This window comes from Panthera onca, chromosome F1 (assembly GCF_046562875.1).
Source record: "Panthera onca isolate mPanOnc1 chromosome F1, mPanOnc1 haplotype 2, whole genome shotgun sequence".
NCBI classification, from domain to species: domain Eukaryota; kingdom Metazoa; phylum Chordata; class Mammalia; order Carnivora; family Felidae; genus Panthera; species Panthera onca.
In genome coordinates, this window is record NC_138355.1 from 25324465 (window position 1) to 25338961 (window position 14497).

General features: G+C 35.9%; 1 protein-coding gene across 2 annotated transcripts in view; it reads right to left on the reverse strand.

Moving 5' to 3' along the window:
• The window catches only part of HMCN1 (hemicentin 1), a 470876-nt gene that overhangs the window by 274944 nt on the left and 181435 nt on the right, over positions 1-14497 (reverse strand). For both annotated transcript variants that reach the window (XM_060643679.3, XM_060643685.3), the window contains exons 7-11: positions 14051-14171; positions 12885-13148; positions 11051-11195; positions 7499-7620; positions 1645-1920 (exon numbers count right to left, since the gene is read on the reverse strand). In XM_060643679.3, coding sequence (XP_060499662.1) covers positions 1645-1920; positions 7499-7620; positions 11051-11195; positions 12885-13148; positions 14051-14171 — 928 coding nt within the window. The remainder of the gene's footprint in view (positions 1-1644; positions 1921-7498; positions 7621-11050; positions 11196-12884; positions 13149-14050; positions 14172-14497) is intronic.

Here is a 14497-nt window from a genome sequence, read left to right on the forward strand (position 1 = left end):
TGTAATCAACTAAATAGGATGCTAATACATTGAAAAGTTAACCTGAGGAAACTAGGAAGGTTCTGATTTTAGTTTACAATCCTATTCTAAGGGACTTCAAGTGAAGAACCAAGATCAAATTTTCCAAAGTCCATTAGCGTTTTGGTCTATCTGAAACAATCAGTTTAGTAAAGAACAGTTTCAAAATTCTGGTTACTCAGGTTACCACTTGGATTGACTCAAATGATCTAGGCTGTCTACCATGTAGAAATGCAGTGAACCATCTACAAAAGCAATGTTTCCCTAGAGGTTTCACCAGATCCACTAACAAAAGAGATGTACATTCAGACTATAGAACAGGTCTTAAATACCAGCGAGAAAACTAGAATCAGATGACCAATTTGCTAATTCTCATAGTAGTTTTACTTTTCTGCTTCTAATAACACTCTAAGCGCTAGCCTTGAGTCTCAATGGTCATTTTCTTAGATAATCTTGTTAAAAACATCATCTGAGAGTGTTACTTCAGGCATGTCAAAAAGTTGTTTCTGATGTCATAACCAGATAGCCAGACACAATCCTGATGCAATCAGTCTCCCACATCGAGGATTTGAAATGAAATATTCTGTTGAGGTGGTAACTAAATCTTTCAGCTTAACAGTGTAAAACTGGCAATAGTAATTTGCTCATTACATTAAGGCTCTCAGCTGGTACAGACGTTTAGAAGCTAAATATGATTCTATTGAAACAGATTCATTGGAACAGATTCTGACCTTCATTTGATTGTCCTGAATGATATATATATATATAGTCGGTAGCCATTAAACCACATTGTTAACACACTGTTTTCAGCTACCTAACATTTCGTCTCTAAAGGCATAATTAAAGATTGGCTTACCCTTAGTTTATTATCTTGTGTGTATAAGATAAATAAGATAAAAACAACTCTGCTAATATTTAATAAAATTTCACCAAGATGAGAAACATCTTAAATCTTACTTTAAAAAGATATAAGCAAATTAGTTACATCGGAAATAATGTAATACTCAACTCGGGAAAGACTTTTTTTTTTTTTTTTAATTTTTTTTTAACGTTCATTTATTTTTGAGAGAGAGACAGAGCATGAACAGGGGAGGAGCAGAGAGAGAGGGAGACACAGAATCTGAAACAGGCTCCAGGCTCTGAGCTGTCAACACAGAGCCTGATGCGGGGCTCGAACTCACAGACCGTGAGATCATGACCTGAGCCGAAGTCGGACGCTTCACCGACCAAGCCACCCAGGCGCCCCAAGACTTTTAACCAATCATTACAACAATTAGAATTTTTAAGTCCACATGATAGACTTGGGAATTTAAAACTATTAAATCATCCAGAGACAATTTCTATTTACATTTTCTTAAAATAAAGGTCTCCAACTCTAGGACTGGTTGGTTGTGTTTGTCTTAAAACATCACCTATTTGTTAGTGATGTTTTAGTTTCCAGTTTGGTCAGCTTTAGGCCACATAAGATCCATAAGGGCTCTATCATTCAAAATAGTAATTGTTTGGGTAGATATTGTTATTGTCATAGCCAACCTAAGGGAATAGAGAAACCAAACTTAAGGGAATAGAGATCAAATGAAGAAGAGAGAAAGGCACTGTAACTCTGAAGTTATCATATACACATACCTTGCACCGTGAGGAAAACCGAAGCAGCTGATGATCCTCCTTCATTGGAGACTACACAATGATACTCCCCAGCATCACTGAACTTCACACTCCTTAGCTCCAATGAGAGGTTGGCCAGGATCCTCATCCTTGCTGGGTCTGCCAGGCTGACATCTCTGTCATTCCTCTGCCAGGTTACATTGTAATCCACCGCGCTGATGACGAGACATGTCAAAACTGCTCTTTCTCCAGGAGTGACTGTGACATTATCAGGCACTTGGATGACTGGAGGGGGCTCTGGGTGAAACGAAAAGATTCAAATCAAGAGACCTAATAGCCAGTTTGCTCCCTTATAGATGTAGTTTAAAAATGTAATGAGTGTATATTGAGAACCTGGTAGGGAAGATGCAGAAGACAGCTTATTAATTAGTATATATGTCTTTGACCCCAAGAAAATTATCTAGTTAAAAGATACTTTAAAAAAGTAGTATGGGGCGCCTGGGTGGCGCAGTCGGTTAAGCGTCCGACTTCAGCCAGGTCACGATCTCACGGTCCATGAGTTCGAGCCCCGCGTCGGGCTCTGGGCTGATGGCTCAGAGCCTGGAGCCTGTTTCTGATTCTGTGTCTCCCTCTCTCTCTGCCCCTCCCCCGTTCATGCTATGTCTCTCTCTGTCCCAAAAATAAATAAAAAACGTTGAAAAAAAAAATTTAAAAAAAAAAAAAGTAGTACATGTTCTAAAAAAAAAAAAATCGACCACCTGATTTTTATCACATTTGCCAAACACTGTGGTTTTAGATGTTATGTCTTCAATGGGAAGATTTGAATGTTCTCTAATTGAAAACACCGTAGTGTAAAAGTGAATAATAGCACAGGCACTTGTAGCCTGAAGACACCATGCACAGGATATGCTTTTAGTGCCTTTAATCCTCAATGTAAAAAAAAAAAGAAAAAGAAAAGAAAAGAAAAGAAAAGAAAGAAAAGAAAGAAAAAAGAAAAGAAAAGAAAAGAAAAGTAGTGCTTGTTCACACACCAAAGCATACCCAAGTTTAAATTTGTAAATTATAGATGTGAGAATCAAAAAGCCTTGGCAAAAGGATATCACTAGACTAATTTAGGGATTGGGGAATGAGGCAAATTTTTGAGTTTTGAAGAAGGTAGCATTTATGGATTTTTTTTAAATTTAAAAATGCTCATTTGGTGTTTTAGAGAAAAGAGGACACAAAGTATGGTAGATGATAGTATACTAAATATGATAATATTGGGTTCAAAGGGCTACAATCTCATTAAGAAGACAGTGCAACAGCAGAGTATGACAAATGTTCCCCCAAAGGAACAAGGGATGTTTTGACTACAGGACAAGTTAAGAGTAGGCATAGGCCTTTAATAAAATTGTACACATGAAACCATGCACACAAAAGGTATTGAATAAGTCATGCACATTTCAAATGCCGTCAAAAATAACTTACTAATTAGATATTTAGCCAACATTCTAGAGAGAATTATATTACTCTAGTTAGGTTTGAGAATAAATACAAATGCCCCCCTAAAACATGTTCTGCCCAAATGCTTTAAAACGATCTGCTGTAACAAGCTGTTATTCAGCAATAATACAGCAATAAAACTGCAGTGAGCTATTCCAGCTGGAAACCCATGTGCCTGTTTAGTTTAAATATGAAAGAGTATTAGATATTCAAGATCAAATTTTATTCTTATTTATTTAAAACCATATATAAGTGCAGATGAATCATAAGCCTGGAAAAAAAAACCTGGAAATAATATGCCAAAACCATAGTGGTAATCTCTGAGGGACAGAAATGTGTATATTTTTCATATTTTCCTTTATATTTATCCTGCTTTCCAAACATTTAGAAGAGTAGATCCTATTTTAAATTATCTTTTAAAAAACAAAATTTTATCATTCTGCTATGTTCTTAAAATCTCTTAAGAAAATGGTTGATGAATCATGTGGAAAGAGGACACGACAAAGTTAGAAAGCTCTGGAGTCTGGCTAGGCTCGACAGAATATACAAGAAACTTTGTTAAATGTGAATTTCAGATAAACATCAAATAATATTCTCGTGTACATATGTCTCATGAAATATTTCAGACATACTTATATGAGATTCAAATTTAATTGGGCACTCTATGTTTTTACATACTGAATCTGTCAACCATAGGCTGCCTAGTTCTCTCTCTAGGTATGTGACCTTAGATAAGTCAATTTATCCACAGGGTTTGCTTCCCTGTCTGAAAAATGAGATAATCAAATTAGGTTATCTCAAAGACCCTTTCTAGTTCTAATGTTCTATGACTCTCATATCCAAGATGGTATAGACCATCAAAGACCTGAAAGTCATCATAAATACATGTCTATCGAGATCTTTATGAAGGCCACATAATGTTTGTATGGTTTTCTTTTTTGTTCTTTTGACACAAACTTACTCAACTAAACTAGGTATTTTTTGAGATTTTTAGAAAATGGAAAATTGTACATTAGGCATCTAGGGAATGCTGGGCACATGCCCAGAGTCCTCTTAAGGATATAGGTACTCATTTCCCTGGCTGCTATGCTTCTTGGTTATATACAGCTCATAGCCAAGGGAGCTAACATGCTCACGGTAAATCCCCCCTTTCCAGGGCACCCATCATTCAGGACCACTTAATGAGGAAACAAATCGAGGCTCTCTTGCCTTGATTCAGGGCCATGACAGCTCCAGAATTCCCTGTGGGATCCAGTAAGGCCCTAGCAGTGACTATATCACAATTTAAATTCTTCCACTTCTGTTACTCCCTTACCAGTGCATTTTCCTAGAAATAACCTTCTTGTATACAAACCCCACCTCAGAGTCTAATCCCTTTTCAAGCATAAATTGAAATATGTAAAATGCTAACTTTCTAATAATATATGGGAACAGATAAGGTTTGAAAGAATGACATACAATATCATTGCTGCCTAAATAACTAGAGATAATAAATAGTGTATATACTTAAATATTTATGTACGCATAAATAAATTTGTGGGGTTGGGGGAAATGATGAGGGAGAATGACAACAGTGTGCAAAGGAGGCCAAGATAATAGACTGCCAGAAATAGCCTGGTCCTAGAAGTTTGAGGGACAGCCCTTCCTAAGTAAAAGAATGACTAAGGCTAGAATTAGGGAACCAGAGATGAAACCTCAGAACCTCATAACTGAGAGAAGAATGACAAGTATAGGCCTTATGACATTAGGTAAAGATCACTGAACAGGGAGTCAGGAGGCCAGGAACCTTCTTCTCATCCCTATAATCATAATGGGTCATTGCCTGCTCCAGGCCTAAGTTTCTTTAGCTACAGAATGACAAGGTGGCACAAGATTATTTCCAAGCCCTTATCCTGTTCTAATACAATATCCTGTAATTATAAATTAAGATTGTCTGTCACTGACATGCCCCTGACAAGTTTTCTGTATTCCCGGTATTTTATGTAAACCCAGAATTTTAGTACTCTGTGTGTGTACTCCCTCAGGGGAGGGCATTGTGTTAAGAAAGAAATTCAGTAAATAAAATTAATGTAACTTTGTAACCGTACTAAATTAGCAATTATTCCTTGAAAAGAGTTTTTCATGTTTCTGCAACTCTACTCGTTTGTTTCTGTATGTTTATATGTAATAAAAGAAGTACAATGCTTTTTATACCCATTTTGCATCTAAAACATTCAATAATCAACATTTTTCATGAACTAAAAATCCTTACACATGTCAGCTAGAAGAAAATGCTGGAATAAAAAATTAGGGTAACATATTGGTAGAACTTTAGCTTTTCTTCAAACTGTGCTTGGGTGTCCTTTGACTTTACAAAATAAATTCGTGTCCATAGTGACACCAGAACATCACTATCTCAAAATGTCTTGTTTTCCAACACTCCTTTCCAAAATATAAGACCTAACTGTCCTATGAATTTGCACTTGATTCCAGCATGCCTTTATCTAACTGCTGGGATCTCAGCCCAGGCTACGGGGGATTCAGAAGTGGGTGGAGGTTTGAGGCAACAGTGAGCCTGGCAAGAAATGTCTATTCTTCCAAGTCCAAAGGGGCACTTGCTTGTTATTTCTGCCATTACAGTCACTGCTGTTACCATCAGTGCTTCTGTTCCTTCTTTCATAATTGACTGAGTGGGACATAATTCCTGAACACTGGCTTGGGCACGTTATAATTTCCTAGTGATACCACTGCTTGGCTGGCACAAATTAAACTAATGAGGCATGTGTACAACACACATATGGAAGTTACTGACACTACAGAGTCAAATTCTTAAGAGTCAGTTCACAAATTCTTACTGGCACTTCCTAGTTGTTTATGCAAGATGTCTAAATCAACTCACTCAAACTTCTTTCCCTGTTGTCTTTCTCTCAATTAATATTGTTGGGAAAAAATAGTCAAGTGCTCAAGTGTTTGTTTTCCCAGAAGCTAAAGAACGTTGACACAATTCCAATGCTTTTCATAATTACTGGCGATGAAAAAAAAAAATGAATAGTTTATAATGCATGTCAACTGAATTGTTTCAGGAGACAAGCTTTATTTTTCTAAGAATAAGAGAATACAAATAAATTCACGCCAAGAAGAACATGCTTGCATGCCTCTGTTTTAAAGTTCAGCTTGGACTTATTGATAACAAACATAAATCCTAGACTTCTAAACAGTCCTACAGTTATACAGTTGCTTTCCTGTTAAATTGCCTAAAGAAAATGCACATCCACACTAAAAGTAGGTATAGACAATGTTATAAACTCAGCAGCTACATTTAGGTCAGAATAGGGTTACTATTAAACACACAGCAACACTAGTCTATAAGACAGGTAGAAAATAATTCAATCAAAACAAACTTTCTAATAAATTCTAGATATGTTCTGAGTAAGTGGCTTAAATCCTGATCATTGGTTAAAAATGATAATCTTTTTGTGTCCTAAGAATCCTGGGAGATTAAAGGAAAAATGACTTTTTCGCTAAAATATATTGTACCTTAGAGCAATGAGTTTTGGGGTGCCTGGGTGGCTCAGTCGGTTAAGCATCTGACTTCAGCTCAGGTCATGATCTCACAGTTGTGAGTTCGGGCCCCGTGTCAGGCTTTGTGCTGACAGCTCAGAGCCTGGAACCTGCTTCGGATTCTGTGTCTCCCTCTCTCTCTCTGCCCCTCCCCAGCTCAGGTTCTCTCTCTCTCTCTCAAAAATAAATAAAAAGCAATGAGTTTTGCCTCCCATTTATTTGTAGGAAACATACTATCTACTGTGAAATAATTAGCATTTCTTCCACTCTTCTTAATACCAATACTGTAGCCACTGAGGTCCTGTGTTTCTTGAACATGATCACTTTCACTGTCTTGAATTTAATGTCAGAATGCATTCATAAAAGCAGTCTGGTTATTATGAATATGGGAAAGAAAACGGGAAATTTAACCTTGTTATTCCCAGAACAGATCTCTCCCTTTTCTTAAATTTTATCCCTTCCTTTCTTTAAATTTCTTTCAATTTTAATAAAAATTCTAGGTGATCTTTTCAAAAAACATTTATTAAGAGAGCCTACAATAATAATGATAATAGTACAAGAACAATAACAATGATGGCTAGGGTCTATTAAGTGTTTCCATGTGCCAGGCTCTCTTCTATGTGAGTTTATACTATCTCATGTAACCTCACATTTCTCAATGAGATAAGAGACTGTTACTGATAATTATCTTCCTACCATAGTTTGGGGAAACCAAGGCACTGAGTCCTTAAATGCTTGTCCCAAGGAAGGTCACACAGCTAATATGTAGTGAAGCCAGGATTATCAAACATCCCATTTCCATAGCTGCACTAATTTCCAGGCAACTGCAAAGCAATTAGTGACAATTACTTACCTGACACATCAAAAAATGTCTGTGCCCGTCCAGTCCCTGCACTGCTGACAGCGATGCACTCATAGGCACCTTCATCAGACAAAGTGACCTTTTCAATCTCCCAGTTCACACTGGCAGATTCCCTGGGGCAAGAAAACAGAAACCATTTTAGTTACGACAAAAGCAAGACAAAGTTGAAAGCAGTGATTTTTTGGAAGTATTCATTCAAAAGAACAATGTAAAAATAAGCAGATGAAACTACAGAGTTCCTCATAGCTTAAAATTATACACCTTTTAATTAGAAAGGCATTGAGGAAGGCACCTATTGGGATGAGCACTGGATGTTGTATGGAAACCAATTTGACAATAAATTTCATATTAAAAAAAGAAGAAGAAAGTTAAGCTCTCTGAGCAAAAGGCACACCAAAGGCAATAAGACACAGAGTTTGTGAATTTCTTTAGGGAAACATTTTCTGGCTATGTGAAAATATAAGATAAAGATTTAATAGAGCAACACTCCTTAAATCCTCTCTCCTTCCATATTATTTCCAGTTTTGGGTCTTGTTCAGTAGAGGTTCTCAACCAAAGCAATTCAACAAGGTAATTCATGAGTTTGAAGGTAGAAAATTGACTTTTTGATCCCAAAAAGTTCTCTTTAATTTTCTTGTATATAAGTTCCATATAAGGCTATGGAACATATCTGGTTCAATCTATGTATAAGTTGACAAAAGAAAAAAATTACCAGTTTTATTATCAAACCTGTCAGTTAGGTTAAAAAAAACCATTTGCTATAATATGTATCCATTCATTTAACAAATACTTATTCTTTGGCCTTTAACACTGTTCAAATTGCTTTCTATTTTTTGGAAGTGTTTTAGTAATAGATATTTAATTCTGATAGATATTTCATATCTAATTAGTTAATAGATATTAATAGATACTTTAAAGGATTCCAATAATCTACAAAATAGCCATTATCTTATTTTAAAATAGAATTGAAAATCATAACTATTTTCTTAATTTTCTTCTTACACTCATCCATAGCTATTTTTAACCTTCTTTAACATTCAAGACATAGATGAGATGAAAAGCCCATTGCAGAGGCAAAAGACACCTTACACTGAAGTCTGAAAGTGGTATGAGATATAATAGCTCAGTTATAACACCAGATCTCTTGCTGTCCAAAAAAAAAAAAAAAAAAAAAAAAAATACCCGTCATCAAAAAGCCATGAAGAACTTACTGAGCTCTTAATGTGTATTTATCACTAATCTAGACTTTGTAAGAGAAAGTGAAGGCACAGGTTCCTGTTCATCAGAAAAGGGACAAAATAAGCAAGGTCACTGTTCCATATATTTTAGTAACAGAATATTCACTTTAGTTCATGTTTCCTTTCAACCATATACACACGAGGTGTCAGTAGTCCTTTCTGTCCCATTCAGAAGAAAAAGGAGTATGAGTGTACTCTAAGCCACAGTCATCACCTAAGCTATATCTTTAATGCCTAAGAGCAGTAAGCAAAGTCCAAGTTTATAACTGTCATCGTCTAAGAGGTACTGGTAAGTTCCAGGGAGGCAGAAGTTTGAAATACATACAGTGTGTCATGTTTTCTGCAATGCCTAGTTCGGACCCAAGCACACAACATTAGGATTCAACAAAACTTAGACACATGGATATTTTAGAAACAGATAGTGACAATTCTTCTAGTCCCTCGTTTTAAAAACAAGTAAGTCGAGATTCAGGAAGAAGGGTAAGTAATTAGTTCAAAGGCACGTAAACAGGGTGAGATTACGTAAAGAATATTCTTGACAGTGATACTTGCTCCTCTCATTTATGAAATATTACGTGAAAATAATTCTCTTTTTTTCATGTAGTCTTCTCAGTTAACATTAAAACTCTAAGAAGTTTTGAAGGTATGACCTTTGGAATAAGGAAAGAACATGTCAAATAGAAATGTGTCCTGCTGCTAATGCAAACTAATTCTCTCTTACATCCCCTAGTGACCATAGCGACTCACATAACAAAGATTAAGTCACATGTCTCAAGTTATTAGGAAATCTAGGGCAGGGACTTGCGAGTGAATCAGGGTTAGAGTATCAATCCATCACCACCCATGCCAAATTCTGTCTTTAGCCTCTTACACACAAAGAGCTTAATATATGTCAGCAAGGCATGTCACATCTCTGGGCCACAGAGCTGGAAAAATGAAAGAATTCTTGTGGCTTACCTCCCAGGAATTGTGTGGAATTAATGAATTAATATTTATAAAGAATCTCAAGTGTCTTTGAAACATGTTACTATTTAAACATGAAACAGAATTATTTGATTTCATCAGGCAGTTATGTAGCTTCATCATTTAATATCCTGGTCAGTTATGTTGCTGGTTATTAAACATGGAGCTTAGGGAATCATTAAGATACACAATATAAAAAAAGTAGCAGGAAGTAATACAGTTCAATCTTCAAATAGTGGAATTTTTTTCTAAAGTTATACTGAATATTCCTGCCATAGTTTTTGCTTAAAATGACCCCCTAAAGAGATTAAATAGGCTAATACTGTCAAATATTTAGCATTTTATGGAAGTTATTTATATTACTATTGAATCAACAGCATAGAAATTTTGTAAAATAATTTCTAGAGTTTTTCTCCAAATGTAGTTTGTTTCATTAGTAAGATTAAAAAAAAAATTCCAGAAATCATCCTCTAGATTTCAAGATCTACTCAATTTTCTCATTGATTATTTATATTTATCTAAAAAAGCCATCCATCTTCACAAGGAAGATCAGTGCTTCCTCACCCACTCCCACTGATTGTTACGTGCAGTAGCCACACATGCTCTCCCTCCACCTGCTGTCCCAGCACACTTCACTTCCCTAACCCCATCCTCTACCCTTCTCCTGGCTCACTGCACTCCAGCCACACTGGCTTCCTTCCTGTCTTTCTTTCCCCCATGCCCAGTCAGCTCCAGCCTCGTGCATTTGCACTAACTGTTCCTGGCATGCAAATCCTTTTTCCTAGATATCTATCTGCATGATCATCTCTCACCATGTTTAGGTCTTTGCTCAAATGTCCCTTATCCTGAATTTTAAAACTGCAAGTTGGCCAAAACCACATGCACCCCATCTCTCAATTATATTCAGAGATTTTTTTGCCCCAAAGGGAACAAAGCTTAAACTCTTCTCTTTTGCGAGGACCCTTCCAAAGTTTAGTACCTAACTTTATATTCATAATTTTGTATTCTTGGGCTTAACAAGAGACCCTCAAGTTATATAACATCCAGATTCTATAAAACCTGAATCAACCCTTGAATGAATTCTAGCACTTATTAAATTAACATATTTAACATATTATAAATGAGAAATTAACATATCATAAAACATATATCTGTTTTCTTTCTCCATTGTAATAAAATCTCCATAAGGGCACAGACCTGCGCCTATTTTGTTCACTGCTATATTCCAAGACTATGGAACAAATAAATGAGAATTTCCAATGAAAAAGCACATTAAAATAAGTATCTGTTTGTATTTAGATGTTTAATGCTTTCTATAACTGCTAATAAAACATGTACACACCTTAAATACTGGTCTACTCCAAGTGTAACTCCATTTCTGACAAAGCTCAAGGTAAAGGGTAAAAGACTCTCAACAGAGCAGGAAATGTGGCCTGGCTGCAAGTAGTATCCGGGGGTTTTCATGGGCATTGTAACTTTGGGAGCATCTAGGAAAAATAGAACATGGGCAACAAGGTCACAATAATATTGGGTACTTCCTGTTAATCCATTCAAAATCTTCAAACCTTAATTATTCTAGTAAACCCTCTGCATTCCAATTAATCTAAATCACTAAAAATCACTTTAATTATCTTTCTTTGTTCAAACCCCATTAATTTCTGGATCTCTCCATGGACCCCTTACTAATGTATTCATTAAACCTGAGACTCTATTTTTTAAGACACTATTTTTTGTGCCACCAATATAGGAAAAAAAAAAACAAAAAACAAAAAACAAAGGCTACCAAATAAGTTACAATACCTCCTCCTCTGTAGAATCTATTGTTATTTAAAAAATGTAAATATATGAAAAGGACCTACATGGCTTAGAATTGAAGTCATACACCTTAGCTAGCAGATGGTAGGGGGAAGCCCTGCCATTAGCAAGTCACCTCACCTGGACCAAAAAAGTCTGGGTACTGAATGTAAATTCCTTGCTGTGCCCCCCGGCACCATCTTGCTACATTGCCCACGGGTTCTACAAAAAGACAAGGCCTCTTGGGGAGCTTGGGTGGTTCAATGGGTTAAGCATCTGACTTCAGCTCAAGTCATAATCTCACGGTTCGTGAGTTCGAGCCCCACATCGGGCTCTGTGCTGCCAGCTTGGAGCCTGGAGCCTGGAGCCTGGACCCTGTTTCAGATTCTATGTCTCCCTTTCTCTCTGCCCCTCCCTTGCTCATGCTATGTCTCTCTCTCTCTCTCTCTCTCTCTCTCTCTCTCTCAAAAATAAGTAAACTTAAAAAAAAAAGAATTGAAGTCATACAGTAATTGTTTTCCCAAAAATAATGGGAAAAAAACTTGATTTTTAAGAATCCAACAGATTTTGCAGTATTCAATTTAGGGGTAAGACAACTAACTATGAGGAAATACTGAGGTTGGTTCTAATCTTGCGATTCGACAACCATTAAAGAATAGCTGTACAGTTGTTTCTGAATTTCTCAAATTACAACCTTATGTATAAATGATAAATTGTTGTCCCTCCATCCAATAGTACAATATTAGAAATAATCCTTCTACAGATTTGCATATCCACAGTTTTGGCTACAGTGCCAAAGTTTTTATCACAGTTGTCATTAGCCTTGAGAAATAGCAAGAGTAGAGACAAACTGAAATGCTACCTCATGCTTCCAAAGAATCCTTAATCTACGTTCTCATCTCTATACAACAGCAAATATATGAGTAACTAGCTTACTGATTAACTGCCAACTTATCACATAAAGGCAGAATCATCACCAGATGTTTACAATGAATTACTATTCACAAAGTAGGTTTCTGACAATCATTGATAAGCATTTGGCCAATTTGGGTAGCTTGATCAAACACTGAGCGTGTGTGCCAGGCTTTTTTTTTTTTTTTTTTTTTAGGGGGAGTAAGAGTACCAGAATTTCCCAGTTGTTACACTGATTGCACCAATCAGAATTTTCAGATCTGCAGTCAGTGAGACTTCACATGAAACTCTGGATGTGCTTTTTATGATTAAGAAAAATTGTGTTACCTAAGTGTAAATGTCCATCAATTTGACAACCCAGTAATAATGTGAAGATATTATTCTTTATTTTATAGTCCATTCTTTACTATAGGACCACAGTACTCCCTTAAACTATCAATACTCCAGGGTCTAATAAAATGATGTCTCACCTGGGATGATACTAGAGAAGGAAACACTTGAAACCCTCTGGAAGAGATAATCATCCTTATCATAGCCTGTGACTCTGAGAAAGAAAGCTTCATTTGGTGGTATAAAGTCAGAAATATTCCACAAGCCATAAGGTTTTCGGTCAGGGTAATATTTAACAGGGATAGTCTTCAGAGAACTGCCTGAGATACTCAGAAGTTCAAGACGATCTACTCTGGCTGGGATGGAAATTCCAGAAGTATTCAGCAGCACATAAGTAGGAATTCCTAGAGGAGAAAGACTTTATTATTATTATTAATAAGTAATGTACAATTGAGTTATTTATCAGATAAATCTTTGAACTATAATAACAGAGAAGTATCATAAATATGAGTACTACAAACTGTCGAACAAATTGTGGCCTAATTATAGAATCTTTTCTACTACGTTAAAGACAGTTATTCATGACCAGAGAAACTTAGGAAATCCTAATTAATTATTTTTATGGTATTTTAATAATATCATACATAGAAAAATCAGAATTGTGAATACTGTATTACTTAATGTTTAATTACATAAATATTTAATTTTTAAGGATTCACTATGTGTATCCTTCCAGTAGTTGTAGTAATAAAAGAATGATCAGAAAAAAATAAATTTAAGGAGTCACGGTATGATTAAACATCTTTTTATCTATAAACCTATAATCTTGCATGAATAAAATAAGAACAAGGTTTAAAAAGCAGCAATAAGTTTATCTTTGAACATACAATGGCACATAATGTCTTTAATTTTTTAGCCATCTACACACATAAAACCCTCTTTTTTCACCTTGACAACAAGGTAATTTATAGATGTTAGTAAAAATCTCAAGATATACGTCAGTAGTTTTAAAAGTTCAGTAAGTTTAGGAATCATCTGGGGTGCTTGATATAGTGCATATTCCTGGGTCCAACCTAATTTGGTTCTAATTCAGGAGATCTGGGGTGAGGCCCAGGAATCTTAATTTTTAACAAGCTGAGTAATTTTAATATCACTGGTCTTACACTTCGAGAAAAAAGTGATGAGGCCAAGAATATAACTCCCAATTCTGTTGAATTCCACAAAATTATAAAATCACAGACAATCTGAGCAATGTTTTGCACTTGGATATCTACTATGTCAACTTTGGTAATATGCACATACAAACCTTGCACTGGTCTGCTGACTGTTTTTTTGAAATCCAGGGTGGGCTTTCGGGAAAAACCAGCTCTGAAATCAATCGTACTAAGGCCGGTGATGCGAACAGAGTGCCTTCCACTGCTAGAAGTCTGAAAAATGTTTAACGACAAACCCCGTGAGTTGATCCAGGTTGCTGGTCACAATAAACACTACCTGGTATGGGAAACTACAAAGTGTTTAATTAGGACTGATGTCCAATAATTGAGGCTCTGATCTGGGTGTTCTAAACTTAACTATGACTCTACACCTTAAATGCAAGTTTTATAACACATATCCCAAGGGATTGTTCTAAAATAAAATTCAGTAATACACTGGCCCAATGATATAAGATATAGATGTTGAGTCACTAGTGAATACCCCTGAAGTTAATCTGTAAAAGCTCCATAAGGACATGGATCATTGTGGTTTTACATGG